Source organism: Pseudorasbora parva, chromosome 21, assembly GCF_024679245.1.
Source record: "Pseudorasbora parva isolate DD20220531a chromosome 21, ASM2467924v1, whole genome shotgun sequence".
Classification (NCBI taxonomy): Eukaryota; Metazoa; Chordata; class Actinopteri; order Cypriniformes; family Gobionidae; genus Pseudorasbora; species Pseudorasbora parva.
Window position 1 is genome coordinate 38,883,904 of NC_090192.1, and position 25,135 is coordinate 38,909,038.

The window sequence follows — 25,135 nt, forward strand, 5'->3', positions numbered from 1 at the left end:
AAAATAATTAAGTGCAAGTGAAAAAGTAAGACATGAACATGAAGATTTTCCACTCAGCAATGGTCCAAATTATGTGCAGTCACAACTTAAAGGTAGTCTGGATATTACAAAGGCATAGGGTTTCCCGGCACTGTAAAGGTGCAGAGGCACACAATTTATGGTTTCGAATATTCATTTTATAGGTACGATCTGTGAATTGCAGCTATCTTCTACTAATTTTTTGTTACTTATGAACCCTCACTGTAAAACACATTAAACTGAATTTAACATAATCTGAGTTTGGTTTAGTCATTTTTAGCAAGCATGTTCATTCTGCATTGATAATGTCAGGGTTCTCCTCTGACAGCTCTGTCTATTTTGTCTCTGTTTAGTGTGTCTTTGTTTGTGTTGTGCTTGAACACATGTCTCTGTCTTAGTTTGTGTTTGCCCTGTGCTCCTTGTGTCCCACCTCCTTGTTTCCTGTTACCACACCCCCTTGTTTAGTCCTTGTTTCACTAATTGTGTGCTCACCTGTTCCTTATCTGAGTGTGCTCACCCTTCCCTGCTCCTTGGTTGTCTGAGTGTGTTCACCTGTTCCTCATGTCCTCTGCTCCCTTTATAATGTGTGCTTTTTCCCTCATGTGTTGCTGGTTCGTTATTTGTTGTGCCTACGTGTGCTGTTAGGCTATATGTGAGTACTGCTGTTTGGTCCTGCCTTGTTTCCTGTGTCTCTAATTTCTGTCCTGCAAGCAGAGCTTCCCTGGCAGCCTGTTCTATTGGTCTAGCAGCAGTTTGGTGTGTTTCCTGAGATACCTGATTGCATTGCCCTAGGATTCCTGCCTAGCCATCGCTGGTTTCCTCTGGTCTTGCTGTGCTCTGACAGTTCTGCTCTCCAGTCTACAATCTACTGGAGCTGGTTATAGTGGTTGCTCTTTCTGCCTACTATTGTGTTCCTTATCTGCCACTGTTTGGACTGTGTGCTCCTCCTCACCATTCCCTGTCTTCATCATCTGTTATGTCAATAAACCCCTGATCACTCATTCCTGCATTTGAGTCCTCTTTCAGAGAATCGTGACAGAACGAACCAGCCAGCATTGGACTCAGCAGAATGAGTATCAGAATCCTGCCACCTGCTAACCTCCGGGAGAGAGTGGCCAGCCATCGATGCCTGTCTGCTCTTCGCCAGGAGGGCTTGGGTATAGGGGGTTTTGCCCAGTTTTTCTGGACCATGGCTGTGGGGCTAGATTATAATGATGCTGCGCTCAAGGACATATTTAACACCTGCTTAGATGACCCCCTGCCTGCATGGGAGATGGATTCTCTCAGGAGTCTAGATTTCTGGGGTTTCTCCCGGTACCTTTGTCTTCGCTGTCATGGAGGTATGCCAATTCCATCTGAATCTACTTGCAGGAAACTCTCCACTCTTCCCCGGCTGTCACGTCATGTTCATGATCCTCTCCTGGCCTCTACCAAGAGACTAAGGTCCAGAGAGAGAAAGGTGGTCCAGTCCATCACCCCTACCACGGAGTCATCTGAGACTGCTCTGGCTACCCCAGAGCCAGTCAAGCCAACTGCTATCTTCTCCCAGGCAACCAGGTTAGTTGCAGTCACTAAGTCCAAGTCACGTTCTGCCATTCTTGAACCAGACCTGTCTACCTCTGTTATTCAAGAACCAATCAAGTCAACCGCACTTGCGCCTCAGACAATTATGGCCATTCCCTGTATCGAAGGGTCTCCCCAGTCAAGTTCCCACCCCTCCCTTCCCACCCTCTGTGTTTTCTGGTTATGGTTTCCCTAAACCAGCACCTCCCAATCCAGCCAGTAATATTTTGCCCGGTTCTATTCCCACCCGCCCCTCCTTTCCTTCTGTGTTCCCTGGCCAGTTTGGGACTTCAATGTTTATGCCCCACCTGCCCCCCCAGTTGGTGTCATCGGGGATTTCGATGCCTGGTTTGGACGCCTGGAGGCGTCCATTGGATGGGGGGTACTGTCAGGGTTCTCCTCTGACAGCTCTGTCTATTTTGTCTCTGTTTAGTGTGTCTTTGTTTGTGTTGTGCTTGAACACATGTCTCTGTCTTAGTTTGTGTTTGCCCTGTGCTCCTTGTGTCCCACCTCCTTGTTTCCTGTTACCACACCCCCTTGTTTAGTCCTTGTTTCACTAATTGTGTGCTCACCTGTTCCTTATCTGAGTGTGCTCACCCTTCCCTGCTCCTTGGTTGTCTGAGTGTGTTCACCTGTTCCTCATGTCCTCTGCTCCCTTTATAATGTGTGCTTTTTCCCTCATGTGTTGCTGGTTCGTTATTTGTTGTGCCTACGTGTGCTGTTAGGCTATATGTGAGTACTGCTGTTTGGTCCTGCCTTGTTTCCTGTGTCTCTAATTTCTGTCCTGCAAGCAGAGCTTCCCTGGCAGCCTGTTCTATTGGTCTAGCAGCAGTTTGGTGTGTTTCCTGAGATACCTGATTGCATTGCCCTAGGATTCCTGCCTAGCCATCGCTGGTTTCCTCTGGTCTTGCTGTGCTCTGACAGTTCTGCTCTCCAGTCTACAATCTACTGGAGCTGGTTATAGTGGTTGCTCTTTCTGCCTACTATTGTGTTCCTTATCTGCCACTGTTTGGACTGTGCTCCTCCTCACCATTCCCTGTCTTCATCATCTGTTATGTCAATAAACCCCTGATCACTCATTCCTGCATTTGAGTCCTCTTTCAGAGAATCGTGACAGATAATGAATTTATTTTGTATTTGTTTCTCAATAAAATTGTGTTCTTTCTTTCTTTTTCATAAACTGTATGCAGGAGGACAGTCACAGTGATGCCACTGAACACATCGAGAGGATCCAGTCGATGTGTGAAGCATGTGAGCATGAAGGTGAAAAGTGACAATTCTGTCTCAGCTGGACTATGCATGTGCTCGTCATTAATATTAATTATGCCACTGTTGGCTGCTGAGGTTTAGTTGAACCTTACAAGGTTAATTCTACAGTTATTGTAAATTATACTGAATGTACCTTAAATACTAATCAGTTGATGTGAAGATTACTGATTTAATGGTCCATTGTGAATGTTGACATTATAAACTGTTCAACTTTATTGTATTTATTTGTGATTTGTGATAAAAGTATTACATTTATTTGGTAACACTTAATAAAAGAAACATTTACATAATAATAGTGAGCAAAATAAATTCATTTAACTAAGTGATTCAAATTGTGAAATGGACAGACATTATAAAATCTAATTACTTCATAACAGTGAATAAAATGTACTTGATATTTTCACAACAGTGATGTTCCCTTTAAAATTAAATTTACTTAATTACTTTTAATAAATACAACCTGCTAAGTTAAATATAATTAAGTAACATTTACTTAATGTCTTCGCAAATGTTTCATTTTTAGGTAAGGACATTTTAAGTTGTACTTGATATCACAGCAGTAAAAGAAAAATTGAGTGCAAATTGTTACAATGATTTTATCAGGTAAATCCTACAAGTTGTTTTTATCAGTGTATACATTTTGCAATTCTTTGTGTGAAAAAAATGTTGAAATAAGGTTCTGCCGTTAGTAGCACGCCCTATGTACAGACCTTGAAAGTTACCTCAGGGCATGAACTGAAAGTTTAGGTTTTTAAGTTATTAATTTGCTTAGGTATGCTGCATAGCCTGATTTCTGGACAACTTCCCCGCACCAGGCTGTTTCTCGGAAGCATTGTAAGCCTAGGTCCCAGAGTTTGTGGGTATTTATTCCTTTAAAATGATCAACTGATGATTGACCTAACAGTAGATGAAGATGTTTTAGTAATCGCCATATGAGCCCTAACACTCACTAAAGTCCTGACATGTTCATTATTTGTTTTGCTTTATTGACACTTATTCATGGGTTTCAAATTGTTAAAAACACCTCTGCTTGTGATTGAAAAATGCAATGGCCAAACTGCCCAGGGCCAAAAATACATGAAAGTGTATTTTTTTATGTGTCTTGATCAAGTGTTGGAAATTATTTTGGATTATTTGTGTAACACGGAAACAACATCATAAACATTTACATTCACACACCCCTCAGCTTGGTTAAAAACCTCGGTTAAAAAAACACTTTTGGTTGTGTTGTTTTTTTGTTTTTTTTTCAGGGATGTTTTGATGATTGTAAAAGCAATTCACATAATTATTTTTCTTACATATTTATAATAGATCTCACTTCAAATGCTTCATATTATATATTGTATTATATAAGCCCAATAAGAAACTGAAGTGTTCTGTGAGAGATTTTTTTAAATACAATTTCGTAAAGAATGGCAACGTTAACACACCAGTGTAAAAAAGGGTTTGCTCAAGTAACCTAAAATGTGCTTCATTTAGTACATTGTTACAGTTCAAATCAAACAAACTACAACTGTTACAATTTACTATTACTTTTTCTACACTCTTGTGTAATGGTGAGGTTTTATACAGGAGTTAAGACAATACTTTACCAGCGGTTGGGATTGGTGAAGTAATAGATTCTGTGGGTACGACTTTTTCTGTTGTTGTAGACACTGGGGGAATGGACGGACTTGTGGATTCTGTAATTAGGAACATTTTATATCAACAGGAATCATTTTCAAAATAAATGACTGAAATGATATGAGTAAAAGCTCTCCTACCTAAACAGTAAGCTCCACAAAATATTGGCTTGACAAACTCATAAACATAGTAATTTCCTGGGCAGGATTTGACTCTTATAGCATGCGATTTGTAAGCACAGCAGCCATTCCATGAGGTGACACAGACCTGACGGGTGACCACTCCATCTTCCAGCTGTGGGTGAGATCCGTTGAGCCACAGTGGGTGATAAGTGCCACACATGCTTTGATTAACACATGATTCTGGCATCTGAGCATTTAGACCATTGTAGAACAGCCTGTACCAGCCCTTCCAGTCCACATTATAATCACACATGCCTAAGTTATAATGGTCAGTGGCCCTCCAAGGATCATTCAGAAGGGTATAGTTGTGGCAGGGGTCGACACTTGGGGTGATGAAAAGTTCTGTTGTGAAAAATTAAAAAGAAAGTATTATATACTGAAGAGTGAATGCATTCAAGTAGAAGACACTTTAACAAGTCTCCGCAGATAGTTATCATATGAAATCTACAATACAATTCATTATAATCATGACAAATATAAAAATGAATGAATGTACCTGCACAATATACAGGAGCTGGGATTGAAAGAGCCGGCCTGGTAAATTTGTAGACATAATAATTTCCAGGACAAGCTTTGACTTGGATTGGGTTGGATCTGTAGCGACTGCACTGATCATCACGGGAGCCGTAGATTTCACGAGTAACAACTCCATCTTCTAGCCGAGGATGAGAGCCACCAAGCCACAGAGAACTATAACCTCCACATGACATGTAAGTCATACACCACTCAGGCATCTGAGCACTTGATCCATTAATGAAGAGTCGATACCAGCCATCCCATTCTACAAGAGTGTCATCATGTCTATTTGCATCAGTATACCATAAAATGGGCGGGCTTCTCCAGTAGTTATCGAGTATGTTGTAGTTATTGCAAGCGTCATAATCTGTAATAGTGAGAGATCAAAACAAGGAACTTGAGGCCTAATTTGGTTAAATTTAATCTAATCTAAATAAAAATCCTAAGGCACTTTTGGCATTTGTACTGTACATGATATGACTGGTGACATAAAAAGTAAAATTTTAACCCCCTCTGTCAGTAGTCGCCCCAGGGTGACCATTTTACATTTTTCTTATAAGTGCAAAAAAGAATCTAATTTTGAGTCATACTAATAAATGTTATACATCATTTGTAACTTAATTGTCTACTTTCTGTTTTCATATCAAGACCAATATTCTGTTTCGGTAATCCATACGAAACCAACAGTTTGTCATGTCTGTTAATTATCTGTAATGTGACCACATCTACGCACAGCACAAGTGATTCAAATGCTAATCGCCTATTCTCAAATGCTAACCTGTAAGCCATCACCTCAAAACAAAACATCAAACTTCATCATTCATCTGCTTTTCCTTGAGGTGATCCAGCGGGGGTAAGTCATTTATTCGCACATACATTAGTTAATTTGTTGCATAATTGTGACATAAACTTGTACACATTTTACTAGTTGAACAGAAACATGTTGAAATATGCTAAATAAATGTACATGTACGACACTAGTATGTTTTTATGCTCTATAGTACAAAAACAGTACAATATAAAAGTAAAATGAGTGTTTACACTAGTGTTAATCTATTTTTAATTGAGTCTTGGTGGCTAGTTAAAGCTAAATTAAGCTTTAACTTTAATTTAATTAATTAAAAGCTAAATTAAAGACTTACTTTTAATTTAGTGCTAAATATCCTTGTTAGTTTTAGTCATACTTAGTCATTCACATATCTTTAGTTAGTCAAGTTTTACTCGACTAAAAGTCTGGTCCTTTTAGTCTAGCTTTAGTCAAAATAAAATGTTATCAACCAACTCTGTTATCAATGGCTCTTTCATGTTGCAGCCACAGGATGGCAGCGACACAAGAATGAGACGAGCTGTGCTTGAGCAACAGTGCAAACTCATTCAGAATATTTTGAAGGCATAACAGCTCTGGTCTCGTGATGAAAAAGTAGAGATGATTGTAGACGAAAATGAAGACAGATTTTATCTTAGTTTTTATTTTATGCAAAACATTTTAGTCTCGTCCTTTTTCGTCAACAATAATGCATGTGAATTTAGTTTTAGTCAGTGTTTTTGGACATTAGAGCAGTCTCGTCATCGTCTCGTCTTAGGGAAAAAAAGGTTGTTGATGAAAATATTTCGTCTTGCCTCATCTGACAAAATTAACACTAGTTTACACTGTAAGATAATGAATATTAAATATGTTTAGACCTGTGTTGTTTGTGGATATCTGCTCAAACAAAGATGTTTATATTGCAATAAACAATAATGTTTCATAGTAGTCTGAAAGAGCTGTGAGATACAATGTGCATTTTAAAAGCAAATCACACCCTTTTGGAGTTTTTCAAAGGCACCCTCCGGCTTCCAGTATGAATTAAACATACTTAACATTTCTAATGATTAGTTATATAGTTTTAGGCCACCTGCATTTTTCACAAAAAAAAGTAAAATTATTATTATTTCTTATTTTTTTATGCAGCCCTAGAACCTGGTGTTCTTTATATTTGTTGTTATATTTAAAACTCACACTTAGATTTCACCCCAAAGAAGCAAATTCTGGATATCTCTTAATCATACATATTATATTTACTGTATACAACTTACTCAAGGTGATTTTGGATCCAGTGAATATATCTGGACTCACTATGGAAACTGCCTGCGAAATAGTGCTGACATCTAAAAAGAAGGAAATTCAAAACATTACTGAAATGTTTTAAAAGGTTTAAAAAACGTTGTTAATACGTGGGGGAAAGCACAGTACCTGTACAGTATCCAGCACACCCAAATTCTGGTTTCACAAGTTCATAGACATAGTAATTGCCTGGGCACGCTTTCACTCTGATGGGTCTTGTCTTGTAATCACAGCAACTTCCCCAATAAGTGCCTCCACAGACCTCCCTGATCACCACTCCATCCTCTATCTGAGGGTGAGGACCATTGAGCCACAGGTTGATCTGTGTGTTACAGCTGAATGAACCAACACAGGTCTCTGGCATCCGGATGTCCATTCCATTGTAGAAGAGCCGGTACCAACCATTCCAGGAGAAGGAGTTGTCACAAATGATATCTGCACTTTCATTGTTGGCTCTCCAGGGACGATCCAGAGACTCATAGTTGAAGCAGGGATCATTGATGATGCTTTGGAAACCAACTTTAATGGACGAAAAGAGATCTTTATTAAACACTGTTAAGATGCTTTATTTATAGGTAAAACCATTTAGTTTAATACCTGACTATACAGATACGGGAACCTTTTCCTTCTTCCTTTAGCTCTGAAGCAGCAAAAAATGACAGCAGAGCACTGATTCTAACTAGCTAAAACAAGCTTAATTTTGTGAAACAATCCACTAATACATGTAAAATGATCTAACAAATAGCCTACTACAATGACTCTTGATACTAACATAAAGAAAATTATGTTATCACCCCAGAAACCTTAAGTATGTAATTACTGGTTTTACTTCTAAGACAAAAGCTGAGTTCCAACACCCTGCAATAAAGCAATAAAACTCACTAATTTGGAGAGAAGATCTCACAGAAAGAGTGTGACTGCCCTGCCCTTCTCTCATCTCCCCTCTCCCCTCTCCCCTCTCCCTGATTCAAGTAACAGAATGCAAATATACTACAGATGATGTATTTTGTGAATCGTCTCGGTTACTTATGTAACCCTTGTTCCCTGAAGGAGGGAATGGAGACGTACGTCGGAACTGACAGACGAATTGGGATCTGGCTTTAGAAACCAATCCTACTTCGAGTGTGTAAAAACGAGCCAATTAAATTTGGCATGTGATCCACGCATTCCACGCTCCGCCCCGCAGCGCGGGTATAAATAGGAAGTGGAAAGGTAGAACAGCGCTTTTTCCTCCTGAGGAGCCGACTAGTGACTCAGCCTCTTAGCAGAAGCACAGCAACCGGCAACGGAACGTACGTCTCCGTTCCCTCGTTCAGGGAACGAGGGTTACATAAGTAACTGAGACGTTCCCTTTCAGTCGGTCACTTCGACGTACGTCGGAACTGACCAAAGAATTAGAGTCCCTACCAAAACACCAGGGGGCTGGCCCTTCCAGAGTCCTGGTTGAGCTCACTGTACCATCTAGTATGGTACGGAAGTCAGGGCTCCAAGCAAGGAGGTTAGTCACTGCTGTTTCTGCAAGACCCACTCAGTGTGACTACTGGGAAAGTGTGCCTGTCTCGGGAGATGGTACGCTGCGGAGCCACGGCGTATGGGAGGCAAGGTGGCAGAATACACATAAGGACTAACCTGACAGGGTAGTGCAACATATGGCAGTCTCTGGGTTGGTTCCAGCCTGATTCTAGGGGGGAAAGAACACGCCCAGAGACGACAGAGCCGGCTCTATCAAGGGAAAGCACGGGGCTAGCCGGTTAGGTTAGCTGATACCGTGGAAGAATACACATATGGGGTTGCCGTGAGGGAACCACTACATATGGAACCCAGCCTACTAGGGCTGTCAAAATTGCTCAAAAATGACATTTGAATATTCCCTCTAAAACAAACACGAATATTCAAACTATTCAAACATCTGGTTGCGCATTTTATCAATGACGCGCATTACGTCAATAACAGGACAAATTAATACAAAGAGACATTAACTACTTGTATATTTCGTCTATTTAAGTTTATACATATTTGACAATGTATTACGTACACAAAAACAAGTAGATTGTTATTATAAATTATATAATTATTATTATATATAATTATTATATATAAATTAACTAATGGCCAAGACCGCAGAGCGCAGACCCCCCTCTCTCTCTATCTCTCTCTCTTTCTCTCTCTCTCGCCCTCACTGCGGATAAGAATAGACTGTAGGATATTGTTGATATTTCCTCTGACGATCGCTGATTGAGAACCGCTGTAAGATCCAATGCGGGTGGTAAATTTAACAACTTTTATTCCAAAATAAATAAACAAAACGAAAGTAAACCGCGGGCAGCCCCTCACGGACGACTGCCCACAAACACATAACAAAACTCAACATAAAGTCCAGGCCTGGTCCTCTCTCGTCTTCCGCTGCCTTGGCTCATCCTTTTATGCTCCCATCACTTGAACGCGAGACGAGACCGGTGTGTCACGCAGCTGGTACTCATTACCACCCGTCACCGGCCCGCTCTCGCGGTCCCTTGCCCCCCTGCTTGCCACACCTCTTACAGGGCTCTACGCTAACTTTTTTCTTGAGGAGCACTTGTGCTCCTAATTAAAAAAAAATAGGAGCAGTGTCAAAAATTTAGGAGCACATTCTAATCCATCAAACACATTCCAATTATAACTTTCCCATTACAGGACGATATTTGTCCTTTAATGTCCAGGGTCATTTTTACCATTATAAGAGCAATGTTTTCTAATCTTATTAAATGATCTGTCATCATCTGTCAATTTCTTAAATTCAACATAATTCTGACATAATATTATCATTAACTTCTGAGAGTACAGCACAAATACACACACACACACACAAAAAGCAGAATTGGACTTCATACAATCAAACACCTATGCATTTAATGCATGGGTTAATGTTGTATGAATGTTTTTGAATTTAGAAATATGTACAAATTAAATTTTAAAAGTTTAATATTTTAATTAAAAAAAAAAAAAAAAAATTTTTTTTTATTTTGATTTTCACAAATAGACAGTGTTGTGGTTAAAATGTTGTTACTCAATATCAACTTGTCTATTAGATTTTTGTACGAGATCAGTATCACACATGCAATCATGCCAATACTCGGAGCTTTAGCAAGCCGTAACTTTTGGCACTCTGGCGCTTCATAAACAGAACCGCATGCGCCTCGCGGAAGAACATTGCAGCCGGATCTACTTCTCTCTGTTTGTGGTGAGTCCATAGACCGTAAAAAAAATACGAGTCACGCAGATATTGTGCTAATCCGCAGCGGGAATAACTTATTTTGTGTGTACAGTGATTCACAATAAGACAAAAACCAGGTTTGGAAAAAATCTTCATGATATACTTGCTCATTATATACATTTAGTATTTTTTTTAAACAGCATGAGTGATAAAGATTAACTCAAGGGCTTTTTAAATGTATTATTAATACATTATTGTTTGATGGCATTTATGCCCCAAGCATCCGCTAATTTCTGAGCTTGTTTATGATAATCCAAATGTGGTATTTCCAGTTCATTTTGATTTGGCTGTAAATAAACAGCGCGAGGCGTCTGGTAAAGTGCTGTTTCTCATCAGTTTCTCAGTGTTGATTCACTCCGTGTTGTAGTTTTTATTCCAATTGTATTACACATCCATTCATGAGAATAGATCGGGTCACTCGCACCGGTGCGCCTAAATATTTTTTCACAGTCGCACGCAGTAATTTTTAGGCGTAAATGCCCCCAAAATGGGCGTTATGTAGAGCCCTGCTCTTACCCCCATCGCCCTTCGCAGGCCGGGGGGCACTCCCGAGACTGCGTTCTACCTCCCCCCTGATCATGGCGGCTGCAGCGGGGGTAAGGACAGAGGTGAGAGAAATGGAGACGGGAGCTGTTGAGATGTTCAAACTGTTGACTTCTTTCTTTAATAACTACATAACGCAATACTTGTACTTTTACTTTCAGCACTTGAATAGAACATTTTTAAATAAACTACTTGCAATACTTAAGTACAAAAAATGTTTTTTTGAGTGTGGAACTAAAACTATTTAAGTGTGGAGCTTAAAGAGGACTTCAACTTCTACTCAAGTCACTTTTTTGATAGAGTACTTTTACGTAAGTCTTGGTCTCTAGTACTTTATACATCTATGTTCAGCACCCACAATGCAATTGTACAGCTTGCATGTTGATCTGGGTGAGGAGCGAGAGACGGGTCATCCCAATCACTCCCTCTTTCATTTCTTCTCCAGATCGGGATGTCCTTTTTTGCCTGACTCCAAAGTGCGCCCAGGCACCTCTTTGGCTCGGACGAAGGAAACCTTCGAGCAATCCTCCCATGATGGCATCAAAGACAGAGACAGAGTCTTCCTTCTTGAAGCTCCTCTTCCACCTTCCAAGGTAAAGAAGCATGAGGAGGCTGGTACAGGAATTTGTACAATTCCTTCCTTGCCACACTCAGAGACGTGAGGCCAAAAAGCAGAGTGGGACTGGCATGTCGTGCTCAGCAGCTCAAAAACCTGACATCAGGACTATTATCTCTAAGAAGAGGAAGTGTTGAATCTTGCTTCCTGTTATCGCCCAGGACACAGAACATTCAACATCCCCCCAACAGGAATAACTCAAATTAGTACCCCTGTCAGAGACCTTGGCAGTGTGGAAGATACTGCCAGGTATCTCTCCTTGGGTCCTAAAGACAGTAGAAAAAAGGTTACAGGATACAGTTTGCTCACCCCCTCTGCCTTTCAATCTTAGGGTCCCCACTGCCATAAAACTGGAGAAGGTGTATTTGCTGTCACAAGAGCGGCAATCTCTTCTGGGCAACTGGGCCATAGAACATACTCCCCCTAAGAGAGAGAGTCAGGCTACTACAGTCTGTACTTTCTGGTTCCCAAAAAAGATTGGGGTTGCATCTAATTTTAGATCTTCAAGGCTTGATTTGTTCTCTCAGAATATTCAAGTTCAAAATGCTAACTATCAAGATGGTCATGTCACAAATCCAACACTGATCTCTAGGATGCATACTTTCATATAAAAGCTTACCAATATTGGTTTCTTCCATTTGGCCTAACCTTATCACCATGCACATACACAAAATGCATGGATGCATCTCTGGCTCCTCTGCGACTTCAGGGCATCCGCATTTTGAACTATATGGACAACTGTTTGATACTGGCTCAGTCTCAAGATTTTGCATTTCGACATTGAGATGTCATTCTTGCTCATCTCATCTCTCTGGGTTTAAGACTCAACACCAAGAAAAGAGCTCTTTCTCTAAGAGGACAACACACTTAGGGGTTGTATGGTACTCGGTCACCATGTGGGTACGAATGTCTCTCGAAACTGTCAAGACCATTCTAAACACCCTACGCAACATCAGGCTAGATGAGGACATTACTGTTCATCAGTATCAGATAATTGATATCTCATGACAGCTGTGTCCATGGTGATCACTCTGGACCTTTGCACATGAGACCGCTTCAGTTGTGGCTCAAAGACAGGGGATTTCATCCAAGGGCCAATCCCCAAAGGCAATCACTGGCTCATCAATGGCCTCGACCTGATGGCTATTTTTCTGGCCCTGAAGTACATCCTCCAGCAGCTCAGAGGATACCATGTCCTAGTGCTGGTGGACAACAATGGGGTAGTATCCCAAATAAATTGCCAGGGCGGTCTGTGTTCACGCTGAACAGGCTAGAGCAGCAGATGCTACTTTGGGCTCTGGACAAGTTGTGGTTGCTATATCAGCTTGTCATGTCTTGACTGACAGGGTGCCAGTCAGGAAGCAGCCTGTGCTCACCCACTTCATCTGTGGTGCCAGGCGACTGAGGCCTCCAGTTAGAGCCAAGATTCCCACGTGGGACTTAGATATAGTCCTTAAGAGGGTTAGTTGAGACCTTCAAACCTCTAGAGTCAGTGCCTGATAAATTACTCCAGGAACACAAGAAATTCCACAGACTGTGTCCAGTCCTTGCTCTTCAGGCCTACATCCACCTCACTAGCCAGTGGCGTAAAGACTCAGTAGGTGAAATAATAATTTCTGCACAGTCTGCATTACCTATGCATTTGGCTATAATTTAATGAAAAACAACTCAAACCCAAAGATTCTGAGATTAATTAATCATTTATGTTTTGTGTACAGACTGTATACACTGATAAAAAGTACTTGTGGGATTTACTTGATAAAATCATTGTAACAATTTGCACTCAATTTTTCTTAGTAAACTGTACTGCTGTAATATCAAGTACAACTTACTTGCCAGTATCAAGTAAAATGTACTTATCTATAAATGTAACACTTGCGAAGACATGAAGCAAATATTACGTAATTATATTTAACTTCGCAGGTTGTATTTATTAAAAGTAATTAAGTAAATGTAATTTTAAAACGAACATCACTGTTGTGAAAATATCAAGTAAATGGGTAACACTTTGCGGTAAGGGTACATGAATTATCATGAATTCATGCATTAATTAATGCATGACTTATGCATTACTACATGCATTAATATCTCATGAATCATCAGGAACTACTTCATGGATAAACAACGCCTTAATTAAAACATTAACTAAGGTGAGTAAAACATCATACATTATGGTTTATTACTCATGATCATGATGTTTTCAGTGTTCACAAAAAACATTCATGCATGTAAGACTACTTTTAATTATGTTTTATTATATTTATCGGAAGGAGCACATTCAAACAATTAACCTAATTAATTTGCTTTACTCTAGTTGTGTAATGTAAGTGAGACATTGTGAATTATTAAAGGAATATTCGAAAATCAACGTTACCTTATGCACAGGCTAGACCAGTAAGAAACTAATGTGATTAACGTTAACTAAAGTTTTTTATTAATCATGATCTCTGAGTTAGGCATGTTCATGTCTTCTTCATAGTAGCCTGCAGGTAAATGGTCAGACCTCAAAACTGGCCACAGGCTCAGCACATAGCACATGAATTCTGTTGACATTATAATACAGTAGTCATCATTAACTAAGCATTAGCTTCTCATAACTCTGAAACAATGAGTTATGGTCCTCTGAAACAATGATGAATGTGTTATTAATAATGGCATTGTGAAATGACACGGATATGTACATGAAAGTTCAAGCCTTTACACACAGTTATCGTAAGTTTTTTCATAGTTTAATGTGATGTACAGATGAATATTGAAGTCAATAAATTCAAGATCACGTAAACTCTTCCCTCCCTCTGCTACGGCGTCGCGTTATGACAGTCAACACGATGAGGATTCAATATTCCTGGTATTATACTTAAAATAGTTTACAGAAATAGCTTAACAAACTATTGCATAGATAAGCTATAAGGCCTACAGTACACATCAATATCTCTTTCCTTGTGTGAAGCTGAAGCGTTGCCTTTGCACGTGTGCTCGCTATGACTCCATGTTGCTTCGAGCACATCATTCTGCGCACGGGATGTGCATTAGCGCATGCGCGCTATGTGCTGACTATTGAAGTATTTCATATTAAATACTTTTGCACAATAAAAGATTATCATTTCTTTTTTCAGTCCTGTGTATCTTATGTTGCTATTTTTGTCTTGTTTAGTTTAAATACATAAACATTCTTAAAGCAATATGCATTTACTAGATAGATAAGTAAAATTACATAAAATATTTTTTCTTGTTTTGTTGAAAATAAAATCCAATTCGTTTTTGCTTAAAACAAGCTAAATGATTTGCCAGTGAAGAAAGAAAAATATTATTGTTTCTGATTGAAATCTTTTTTCTTGTTTTTGTCCCAAATAGAAAGAAGATTATTTCCCTCACCCGATTGGCAGATCATTTTGCTTGTTTTAAGCACAAACTCACTTAAGTTTGATTTATATTTGGACTGAAAACAAGAAACAAATACCAAATAAGAAGATCATTTTTTCAGTGTAGTCAAATCTTTTGATAATTTAAAACATAATAGGCCTTTGTAATGTGCCTTTGTTGATTCAAAATAAATAAATAAACTACAAAAAATATATTTATATACAGGACTGAAAAAGAAATGATAATCTTTTATTGCGCAACAGACTTCAATATAGAGCAGCACAAAGCGCGCATGCGCTAATACGCATCCTGTGCAAATGATGCGCTTGAAGCAACATGGAGTCATATTGCGCACACGTGCAGAGGCAACGCTTCTGCTTCACAACATTAAACCATAGACAGTAAAAGAAACACACAAAGGAAAGAGATATTGATGTGTTCTGTAGGCTTAATATAGCTTATCTATGAAATAGTTTGTTAAGCCTTTTCTGTAAACTATTTTAAGTATAATACCAGGAATATTGAATCATCATTGTGTTGACTGTCATAACGCGACGCCGCAGCAGAGGGAGGGAAGAGTTTACGTGATCTTGCATTTGACTTCAATATTCATCTGTACATCACATTAAACTATGAAAAAACTTATGATAACTGTGTGTAAAGGCTTGAACTTTCATGTACATATCCGTGTCGTTTCACAATGCCATTATTAATAACACATCCATCATTGTTTCAGAGGACCATGTCACCACTTTAGTTGAGGGGCCACAAACATGATGAAGTTATGAGAAGCTAATGCTTAGTTAATGATGACTACTGTATTATAATGTCAACAGAATTCATGTGCTATGTGCTGAGCCTGTGGTCAGTTTTGAGGTCTGACCATTTACCTGCAGGCTACTATGAAGAAGACATGAACATGCCTAACTCAGAGATCATGATTAATAAAAAACTTTAGTTAATCACATTAGTTTATATAACTTACTGGTCTAGCCTGTGCATAAGGTAACGTTGATTTTCGAATATTCCTTTAATAATTCACAAGTTCACACTTACATTACACAACTAGAGTAAGTATTATTATTATTTATATTTATTTGTTTATTTTAATGGATCCGATAGCTTGAAAGTCTATATAATCAGCCTTCCTGGGGTCCATTCTAAAATGTTACATTGCAACTACAACAACAACATTACATCATAGTAGGTAAAATATACACAAATTACATAAATACATTCAAACATACATAAATTCCGGTTTCGAAAGTAGTCTTACATGCATGAATTAGACCCATTTTTAAACATAGAAAACATCATGATCATGAGTAATAAACCATAATGTATGATGATTTACTCACCTTAGTTAATGTTTTAATTAAGGCGTTGTTTATCCATGAAGTAGTTCCTGATGATTCATGAGATATTAATGCATGTAGTAATGCATAAGTCATGCATTAATTAATGCATGAATTCATGATAATTCATGTACCCTTACCGCAAAGTGTTACCAGTAAATGTTACAAATCTGTAATATTCACTGTTATGAAGTAATTTGATTTTATAATGTCTGTCCATTTCACATTTTGAATTACTTAGTTTAATGAATTTATATTACTCACTATTATTATATAAATGTATGGAGCCAGAATGGTGACTTTAAAATTTGGCATCACAAATTAAAATTGTCATTGAAAACAAAAGCAGAACTGAAAAAGGAAACATTGGCATTGAAACATTTGCATTGAAAACAGTTGTATTGGCATTGAAACAAGTATTGGCACTGAAAAAATAAAATTATTAAAATATTACAATCGTATTATTTTATTGAATTGGGATTTATTTGTATTTTTCAATGACAATCTTCAGATTTTTTCTTCATGTCACTCTTTTTCAGTGACAGTTTTTTTTTACAATGTCAGTTTTTTTTCAATGTCACTGATTTTCAGTTTCAACTTTCTGTCACTGTTTTGGCGTGGAGACGGGCGGGGTCTGAGGGGAGGGGTAAGTAGAGCATAGTTTGCATATCATTTGCATATAGGTATACTGAAGCCGTTTATATTTGACCCTGCATTAACCACAGTTAAGTTAGCCAACACGGCGTTAGTAATTTACATGTTTCAGTTGACGTTGGGGGGAAAAAAAACAGCATAACGGCCGTTAAAAGTTAAGCAAACCAGCCAGGTTGCACGTGAATAAACATGTAAATGGCAGATAAAAAAAACAGACTTGCGGCTTGGAAGTTCCCGGTAAACTGGATATTAGTCATGCAGCTTCAGAGCTGGTGACGGCTTCAGTATACCTATATGCAAATGATATGCAAACTACGCTCTACTTACCCCTCCCCTCAGACCCCGCCCGTCTCCACGCCAAAACAGTGACAGAAAGTTGAAACTGAAAATCAGTGACATTGAAAAAAAACTGACATTGTAAAAAAAAACTGTCACTGAAAAAGAGTGACATGAAGAAAAAATCTGAAGATTGTCATTGAAAAATACAAATAAATCCCAATTCAATAAAAGAATACGATTGTAATATTTTAATAATTTTATTTTTTCAGTGCCAATACTTGTTTCAATGCCAATACAACTGTTTTCAATGCAAATGTTTCAATGCCAATGTTTCCTTTTTCAGTTCTGCTTTTGTTTTCAATGACAATTTTAATTTGTGATACCAAATTTTAAAGTCACCATTCTGGCTCCATATAAATGTTGCTTTTTAAAGTGTTACCAAATAAATGTAATAATTTACTCTACATCAAATACTTTTATCACAAATCACAAATAAACAGAATAAAGTTGAACAGTTTATAATGTCAACATTCACAATGGACCATTAAATCAGTAATCTTCACATCAACTGATTAGTATTTAAGGTACATTCAGTATAATTTACAATAACTGTAGAATTAACCTTGTATGGTTCAACTAAACCTCAACAGCCAACAGTGGCATAACTAACATTAATGACGAGCACATGCATAGTCCAGCTGAAACAGAATGGTCACTTTCTGCAATTTTTTGGCTTTTAATATATTTAAACTTCAATATCGTGATAATATCGTATACCGTGATAATAGCTTCAGCAGTTAATCGCAACATGAAAAATAGATATCGGCACATGCCTAGTCTTTTGTCATGTGATTCCATGCCCTCATGTGTTCCTGCCTCGTGTTCCTGTGTCATTTTGTCATTGGTTTATGGGTTGATCATTATTCACAGGTGTCCCTTGTCTTGTCACTACCCCTTGTGTATTTAAACCCTCATGTTTGCCACACTGTAACAAATGTGTTGTGGTTTTTGTTGGTTTAACTTAAAAAAGTAAGTAACCTGGTTGCCTTAAAATTTTGAGTTTATTGAAATAAAAAATTTGAGTTGATACAATGAAGGAAATTTGTTTAATAAATAGAAACTCAAAATATTATTGTATCTGAACCACATAAAAAATGTGATAAATCATGAAAATAGCACAGTTTGGTATGTTTCACTGCGTCATCTGAAATAACACACACATAATTACCCAATATGCTTACAAAATCTTTTAATAATGTTTTAATAAATGTTCTCAAAAAAATGTTCATTGTATTAACTCAAAATTTTAATTTCAATGAACTCAAAATTTTAAGGCAAGCAGGTAACTTTTTTTCTAAATATTTTTTTACAGTGCAGAGTCTTTGTCTGTTATTGAATGTTTAAATCTACTGTTGGTTAGTTTCTGTTCATGTCAAGTCAAGTTTAGCCAAGTTAAATAAGTTGATTGAACTCAATTGATTTGAGTAAAACTCGTTCCCTCAATTCAATTGAGTAATGGAGTCTCCCAAAACTTGTACATTTAAGTTCACTTAACTTGGTGCTCACATTCACTGTACTTAAATTGTTACGTTCATCAAACTGGGTACACCAGAAGTTCAGTATACCATGCTGGTTACAACCAATCAAAACTTCAGCATGCATTGGGGCATGAATAAATTATACATCTGAATTGTGACACATTTTCTTTGATTCTTACTATTTGCTTTTACTTTTATGTTCAGAGTTGATCGTTTTTTGGATTAAAAAAAATAATATATATATATATATATATATATATATATATATATATATATATATATATATATATATATATATATATATATATATATATATATATATATATATATATATATATATATACAGTCTTGTTCAAAATAATAGCAGTACAATGTGACTAACCAGAATAATCAAGGTTTTTAGTATATTTTTTATTGCTACGTGGCAAACAAGTTACCAGTAGGTTCAGTAGATTGTCAGAAAACAAATGAGACCCAGCATTCATGATATGCACGCTCTTAAGGCTGTGCAATTGGGCAATTAGTTGAAAGGGGTGTGTTCAAAAAAATAGCAGTGTCGACCTTTGACTGTACAAACTCAAAACTATTTTGTACAAACATTTTTTTTTTCTGGGATTTAGCAATCCTGTGAATCACTAAACTAATTTTTAGTTGTATGACCACAGTTTTTTAAAACTGCTTGACATCGGTTTGGAACCAAGACTTTGCCCGTTTACTAGTGTGTTTTGGGTCATTGTCTTGTTGAAACAACCGTTTCAAGGGCATGTCCTCTTCAGCATAGGGCAACATGACCTCTTCAAGTATTTTAACATATGCAAACTGATCCATGATCCCTGGTATGCGATAAATAGGCCCAACACCATAGTAGGAGAAACATGCCCATATCATGATGCTTGCACCTCCATGCTTCACTGTCTTCACTGTGTACTGTGGCTTGAATTCAGAGTTTGGGGGTCGTCTCACAAACTCCCTGTGGCCCTTGGACCCAAAAAGAACAATTTTACTCTCATCAGTCCACAAAATGTTCCTCCATTTCTCTTTAGGCCAGTTGATGTGTTCTTTGGCAAATTGTAACCTCTTCTGCACATGCCTTTTTTTTAACAGAGGGACTTTGCGGGGGATTCTTGAAAATAGATTAGCTTCACACAGACGTCTTCTAACTGTCACAGTACTTACAGGTAACTCCAGACTGTCTTTGATCATCCTGGAGGTGATCATTGGCTGAGCCTTTGCCATTCTGGTTATTCTTCTATCCATTTTAAAGGTTGTCTTCCGTTTTCTTCCACGTCTCTCTGGTTTTGCTCTCCATTTTAAGGCATTGGAGATCATTTTAGCTGAACAGCCTATCATTTTTTGCACCTCTTTATAGGTTTTCCCCTCTCTAATCAACTTTTTAATCAAAGTACGCTGTTCTTCTGAACAATGTCTTGAACGACCCATTTTCCTCAGCTTTCAAATGCATGTTCAACAAGTGTTGGCTTCATCCTTAAATAGGGGCCACCTGATTCACACCTGTTTCTTCACAAAATTGATGACCTCAGTGATTGAATGCCACACTGCTATTTTTTTTAACACACCCCTTTCAACTAATTCAACTAATTGCCCAATTGCACAGCCTTAAGAGCGTGCATATCATGAATGCTGGGTCTCATTTGTTTTCTGAGAATCTACTGAACCTACTGGTAACTTGTTTGCCACGTAGCAATAAAAAATATACTAAAAACCTTGATTATTCTGGTTAGTCACATTGTACTGCTATTATTTTGAACAAGACTGTATATATATATATTTAATTGTCACCATTGTAGAGATTCATACACGGATTCTTGATGTCTGTGAATCCGTGTCTAACTAATGCCGTAGATCGGCAAGAAAGAAGAAGAGCTGTTTGAAGATTGCCCGGTAAAGCATGATTTTGTTTGTGTGTCATAAAAATAATTAAGTGCAAGTGAAAAAGTAAGACATGAACATGAAGATTTTCCACTCAGCAATGGTCCAAATTATGTGCAGTCACAACTTAAAGGTAGTCTGGATATTACAAAGACATAGGGTTTCCCAGCACTGTAAAGGTGCAGAGGCACACAATGTATGGTTTCGAATATTCATTTTATAGGTACGATCTGTGAATTGCAGCTATCTTCTACTAATGTTTTGTTATTTAGGTAGCCTCACTGTAAAACACATTAAACTGAATTTAACATAATCTGAGTTTGGTTCAGTCATTTTTAGCAAGCATGATCAATTCTGCATTGATAATGAATTTATTTTGTATTTGTTTCTCAATAAAATTGTGTTCTTTCTTTCTTTTTCATAAACTGTATGCAGGAGGACAGTCACAGTGATGCCACTGAACACATCGAGAGGATCCAGTCGATGTGTGAATGAGCATGAAGGAAAAGTGACCATTCTGTTTCAGCTGGACTATGCATGTGCTCGTCATTAATGTTAATTATGCCACTGTTGGCTGCTGAGGTTTAGTTGAACCTTACAAGGTTAATTCTACAGTTATTGTAAATTATACTGAATGTACCTTAAATACTAATCAGTTGATGTGAAGATTACTGATTTAATGGTCCATTGTGAATGTTGACATTATAAACTGTTCAACTTTATTGTATTTATTTGTGATTTGTGATAAAAGTATTACATTTATTTGGTAACACTTAATAAAAGCAAAATTTACATAATAATAGTGAGCAAAATAAATTCATTAAACTAAGTAATTCAAATTGTGAAATGGACAGACATTATAAAATCTAATTACTTCATAACAGTGAATAAAATGTACTTGATATTTTCACAACAGTGATGTTCCCTTTAAAATTAAATTTACTTAATTACTTTTAATAAATACAACCTGCTAAGTTAAATATAATTAAGTAACATTTACTTAATGTCTTTGCAAATGTTTCATTTTTAGGTAAGGACATTTTACTTTATATTGGCAAGTAAGTTGTACTTGATATGGCAGCAGTAAAATATACTAAGAAAAATTGAGTGCAAATTGTTACAATGATTTTATCAGGTAAATCCTACAAGTTGTTTTTATCAGTGTATACATTTTGCAATTCTTTGTGTGAAAAAAATGTTGAAATAAGGTTATTATCTAGGTTATCTGCCGTTAGTAGCACGCCCTATGTACAGACCCTGAAAGTTACCTCAGGGCATGAACTGAGAGGTTAGGTTTCTACGTTATTAATTTGCTTAGGTATGCTGCAAAGCCTGTTTTCTGGACAACTTCCCCGCACCAGGCTGTTTCTCGGAAACATTGTAAGCCTAGGTCCCAGTGTTTGTGGGTATTTATTCCTTTAAAATGATCAACTGATGATTGACCTAACAGTAGATGAAGATGTTTTAGTAATCGCCATATGAGCCCAAACACTCACTAAATGGGAATATGTGAATGTTTGTGGCAGAGTCCTGACATGTTCATTATTTGTTTTGCTTTATTGACACTTATTCATGGGTTTCAAATTGTTAAAAACACCTCTGCTTGTGATTGACAAATGCAATGGCCAAACTGCCCAGGGCCAAAAATACATGAAAGTTTTTTTTATTTTATTTTTATTTTATTTTATGTGTCTTGATCAAGTGTTGGAAATTATTTTGGATTATGTGTGTAACACGGAAACAACACTCATAAACATTTACATTCACACACCCCTCAGCTTGGTTAAAAACCTCGGTTAAAAAAACAATTTTGGTTGTGTTGTTTTTTTGTTTTTTTTTCAGGGATGTTTTGATGATTGTAAAAGCAATTCACATAATTATTTTTCTTACATATTTATAATAGATCTCACTTCAAATGCTTCATATTATATATTTTATTATATAAGCCCAATATGAAACTGAAGTGTTCTGCGAGAGATTTTTTAAAAATACAATTTCTTGGTAAAGAATGGCAACGTTAACACACCAGTGTAAAAAAGGGTTTGCTCAAGTAACCTAAAATGTGCTTCATTTAATACATTGTTACAGTTCAAATAAAACAAACTACAACTGTTACAACTGAGTTATAGAAGACCCTTTCACTATAGGAATTATTCCTACTACATTTCCTTAACTTCGGTATTTAGAAAGCAAAGGATGGAAAGAGGAGTTCAAGATTAGAAGTGAAAGAATGTTGTTTGTGAAAGAATGAGTGTACCTGTTGTTTGTCCAGTGGTTATTTCACCTGTGAAATACAAAATATAGGCATAATTTAGTTTTGGGAAAATATTTAGTCATTTTACATGATGGATTATGAAACACTCACCATTAATTAGCAGCAGTGACACACACAGTGAGATCAGAAACCTCATTGTGACGAACGGCTCCTTAAAACACACACACACACACACACAAAATACAGATGTTGTATCTCTTTTTATTGTGCTTAACTTAAATGATATATTCACAGATATTAAGATCATTTTAGATATATTAAAACCAATGGCATCAGCAGTGATTTGATTAAATGAAGAGAAAATATGGAGAAATACCTTTACCTGAGCAGGGAGTTTCTCAGCCTCTTGAATTCAGTGTCTTTAACTGCATATAGCTATAATTTACAAAGGCATTTTTTCTCTGTCTTTGAAAAATGGGTGGATCTAGAAGATGATGGATGGTGTGGAAGGAGGTGCCACCAAAGTAAACGTGTGCTTAGTGTGCTTAGTTCTCGAATATTTTAGACCTGATATGCACATTTGTGAATATGAATAATTGAAAGAGTTGCATTACAAAGTAATCATCTATATATTGATCTATGTTTAAAAATAATTGAAAAGAAGTCTTATTCAGATATTACTCTTATTACTCTTTCTTTTTGCTCTTCATGGGAGAGGTAGGTTTCTTTTATTATCTTGATAATCTTGTTATTTTACCCTTTTTTTTAGTTCTTTTCTTGTCTTTTGCCTAAATATGTGGAAATGAAAGAATATGGTTATCAGTGCACATTTATTTTGGCAAAAAGATTGCATAAGTAAAATGTAAGTAAAAATGTACAGTGTATCTCTCTGTAATTATAGTGTAAAGTACATACGTGTAATGACTTCGGTATGATCTGTTTTCCAGCAGTTTAAATAGCTGTTTGGATGAGAAATTACCTATCACAATGCATTATTTTACAGCACATGTTTTGGAACAAATAGCATTTAATTTCATATCACGTCACATGTATTGGGGGTCTACAATAGATGTGGAGTACCATTCATTCACATTAACAATTGCATTACAATTTGTAAGATTCTTCTTCTTATTATTATTATGATTTTTATTATTAATGATGCTTATTTTTATTTAGAAGAATGTTATTATTATTATTATTATTATTATTATTATTATTATTATTATTATTATCATTATTTAAAAGAAGAAGAATGACATTTTTATTATTTTGTCAGTCTGAATTATTCACTCCCAGTCCGTGCGCAGCTGCCGGGCCTAATCCTGAAACGTCAGGTAAAGCGCACAGGCTCAACTGGAGGAATACATATGCCTACAAATCAAATACTTTGGTAATGTCACACAAATTAAACATTGAAGTCCATGTTGCACAAAAATAAACACTGAAGTTTATAATTACTATGTTGTTGTTTTTTTTTAGTTTTTTTTACAGTGGGTCATAACATAGCATATCTTTGTCAGTGCGTTTTGTGGTGTTAGGAATTGTTTAGTACACGTAGGATTTGAGCGTGCCGTACGCCAGCGTCCATATTGATAAATCCTAAAGTCACCAAAATAAATTTTGGTGTTATATGAGGTGATAAATGAGGGCCATTGTGACTGGTTCCTACTTACCATTAATCATCAGCAGACACACACACGGTAAGATCATAAACCTCTTTATGATTACAGCCCTGCACGGGCCTCAAATCTAGGCCCTAGCCCGACAGTTTATAAAAATGATCGGCCGGAGTCCAACAATAGCCCGTGTTTTTTTTGTTTGTTTGTTTTTTTTTAATTGTTGCAGCCATTAAAATAGTTCAGTTTTGTTTTTAATGTCAAAGTAGATATATTTTGTTTCATTTCTTTATTAAGTTAATTTAGAAAATTATTTAGAGCATTTTTTTGTTTGTTAAATTAAAGTTAAAAAAAATTTAAGTGATGACCAAGCAACCAGCGGCCGCTAGTGAGTTAACCGCATGTTTAATTAATTTTAACCCTCTCGAATCAACTCTTGACTTGTCTTCCCTAATAAAATCCATAGATATAAAACACTTTAAGCATCACAATGTTAGTTAATTTAGCCGACTATTACCTCCACATTAAAAGGCATTTT

The 25,135-nt window shown here is 36.9% G+C and overlaps 1 protein-coding gene across 2 annotated transcripts in view; it reads right to left on the bottom strand.

The window, feature by feature from the left end:
• The window catches only part of LOC137055850 (uncharacterized), a 49,558-nt gene extending 26,137 nt beyond the window's left edge, over positions 1-23,421 (bottom strand). Inside the window, exons 1-8 of one of the 2 annotated variants that reach the window (XM_067429749.1) lie at positions 23,364-23,421; positions 23,132-23,192; positions 23,024-23,050; positions 7,405-7,794; positions 7,248-7,319; positions 5,152-5,538; positions 4,614-4,997; positions 4,443-4,532 (exon numbers count right to left, since the gene is read on the bottom strand). In XM_067429749.1, the coding sequence (XP_067285850.1) occupies positions 4,443-4,532; positions 4,614-4,997; positions 5,152-5,538; positions 7,248-7,319; positions 7,405-7,794; positions 23,024-23,050; positions 23,132-23,177 (1,396 nt within the window). In that variant the 5' untranslated portion in view covers positions 23,178-23,192; positions 23,364-23,421. Of the gene's footprint in view, positions 1-4,442; positions 4,533-4,613; positions 4,998-5,151; positions 5,539-7,247; positions 7,320-7,404; positions 7,795-23,023; positions 23,051-23,131; positions 23,193-23,357 lie in introns of both variants that reach the window. The other variant, XM_067429748.1, reaches the window with a different exon arrangement.
• Between the last annotated feature and the right edge of the window lie 1,714 nt (positions 23,422-25,135).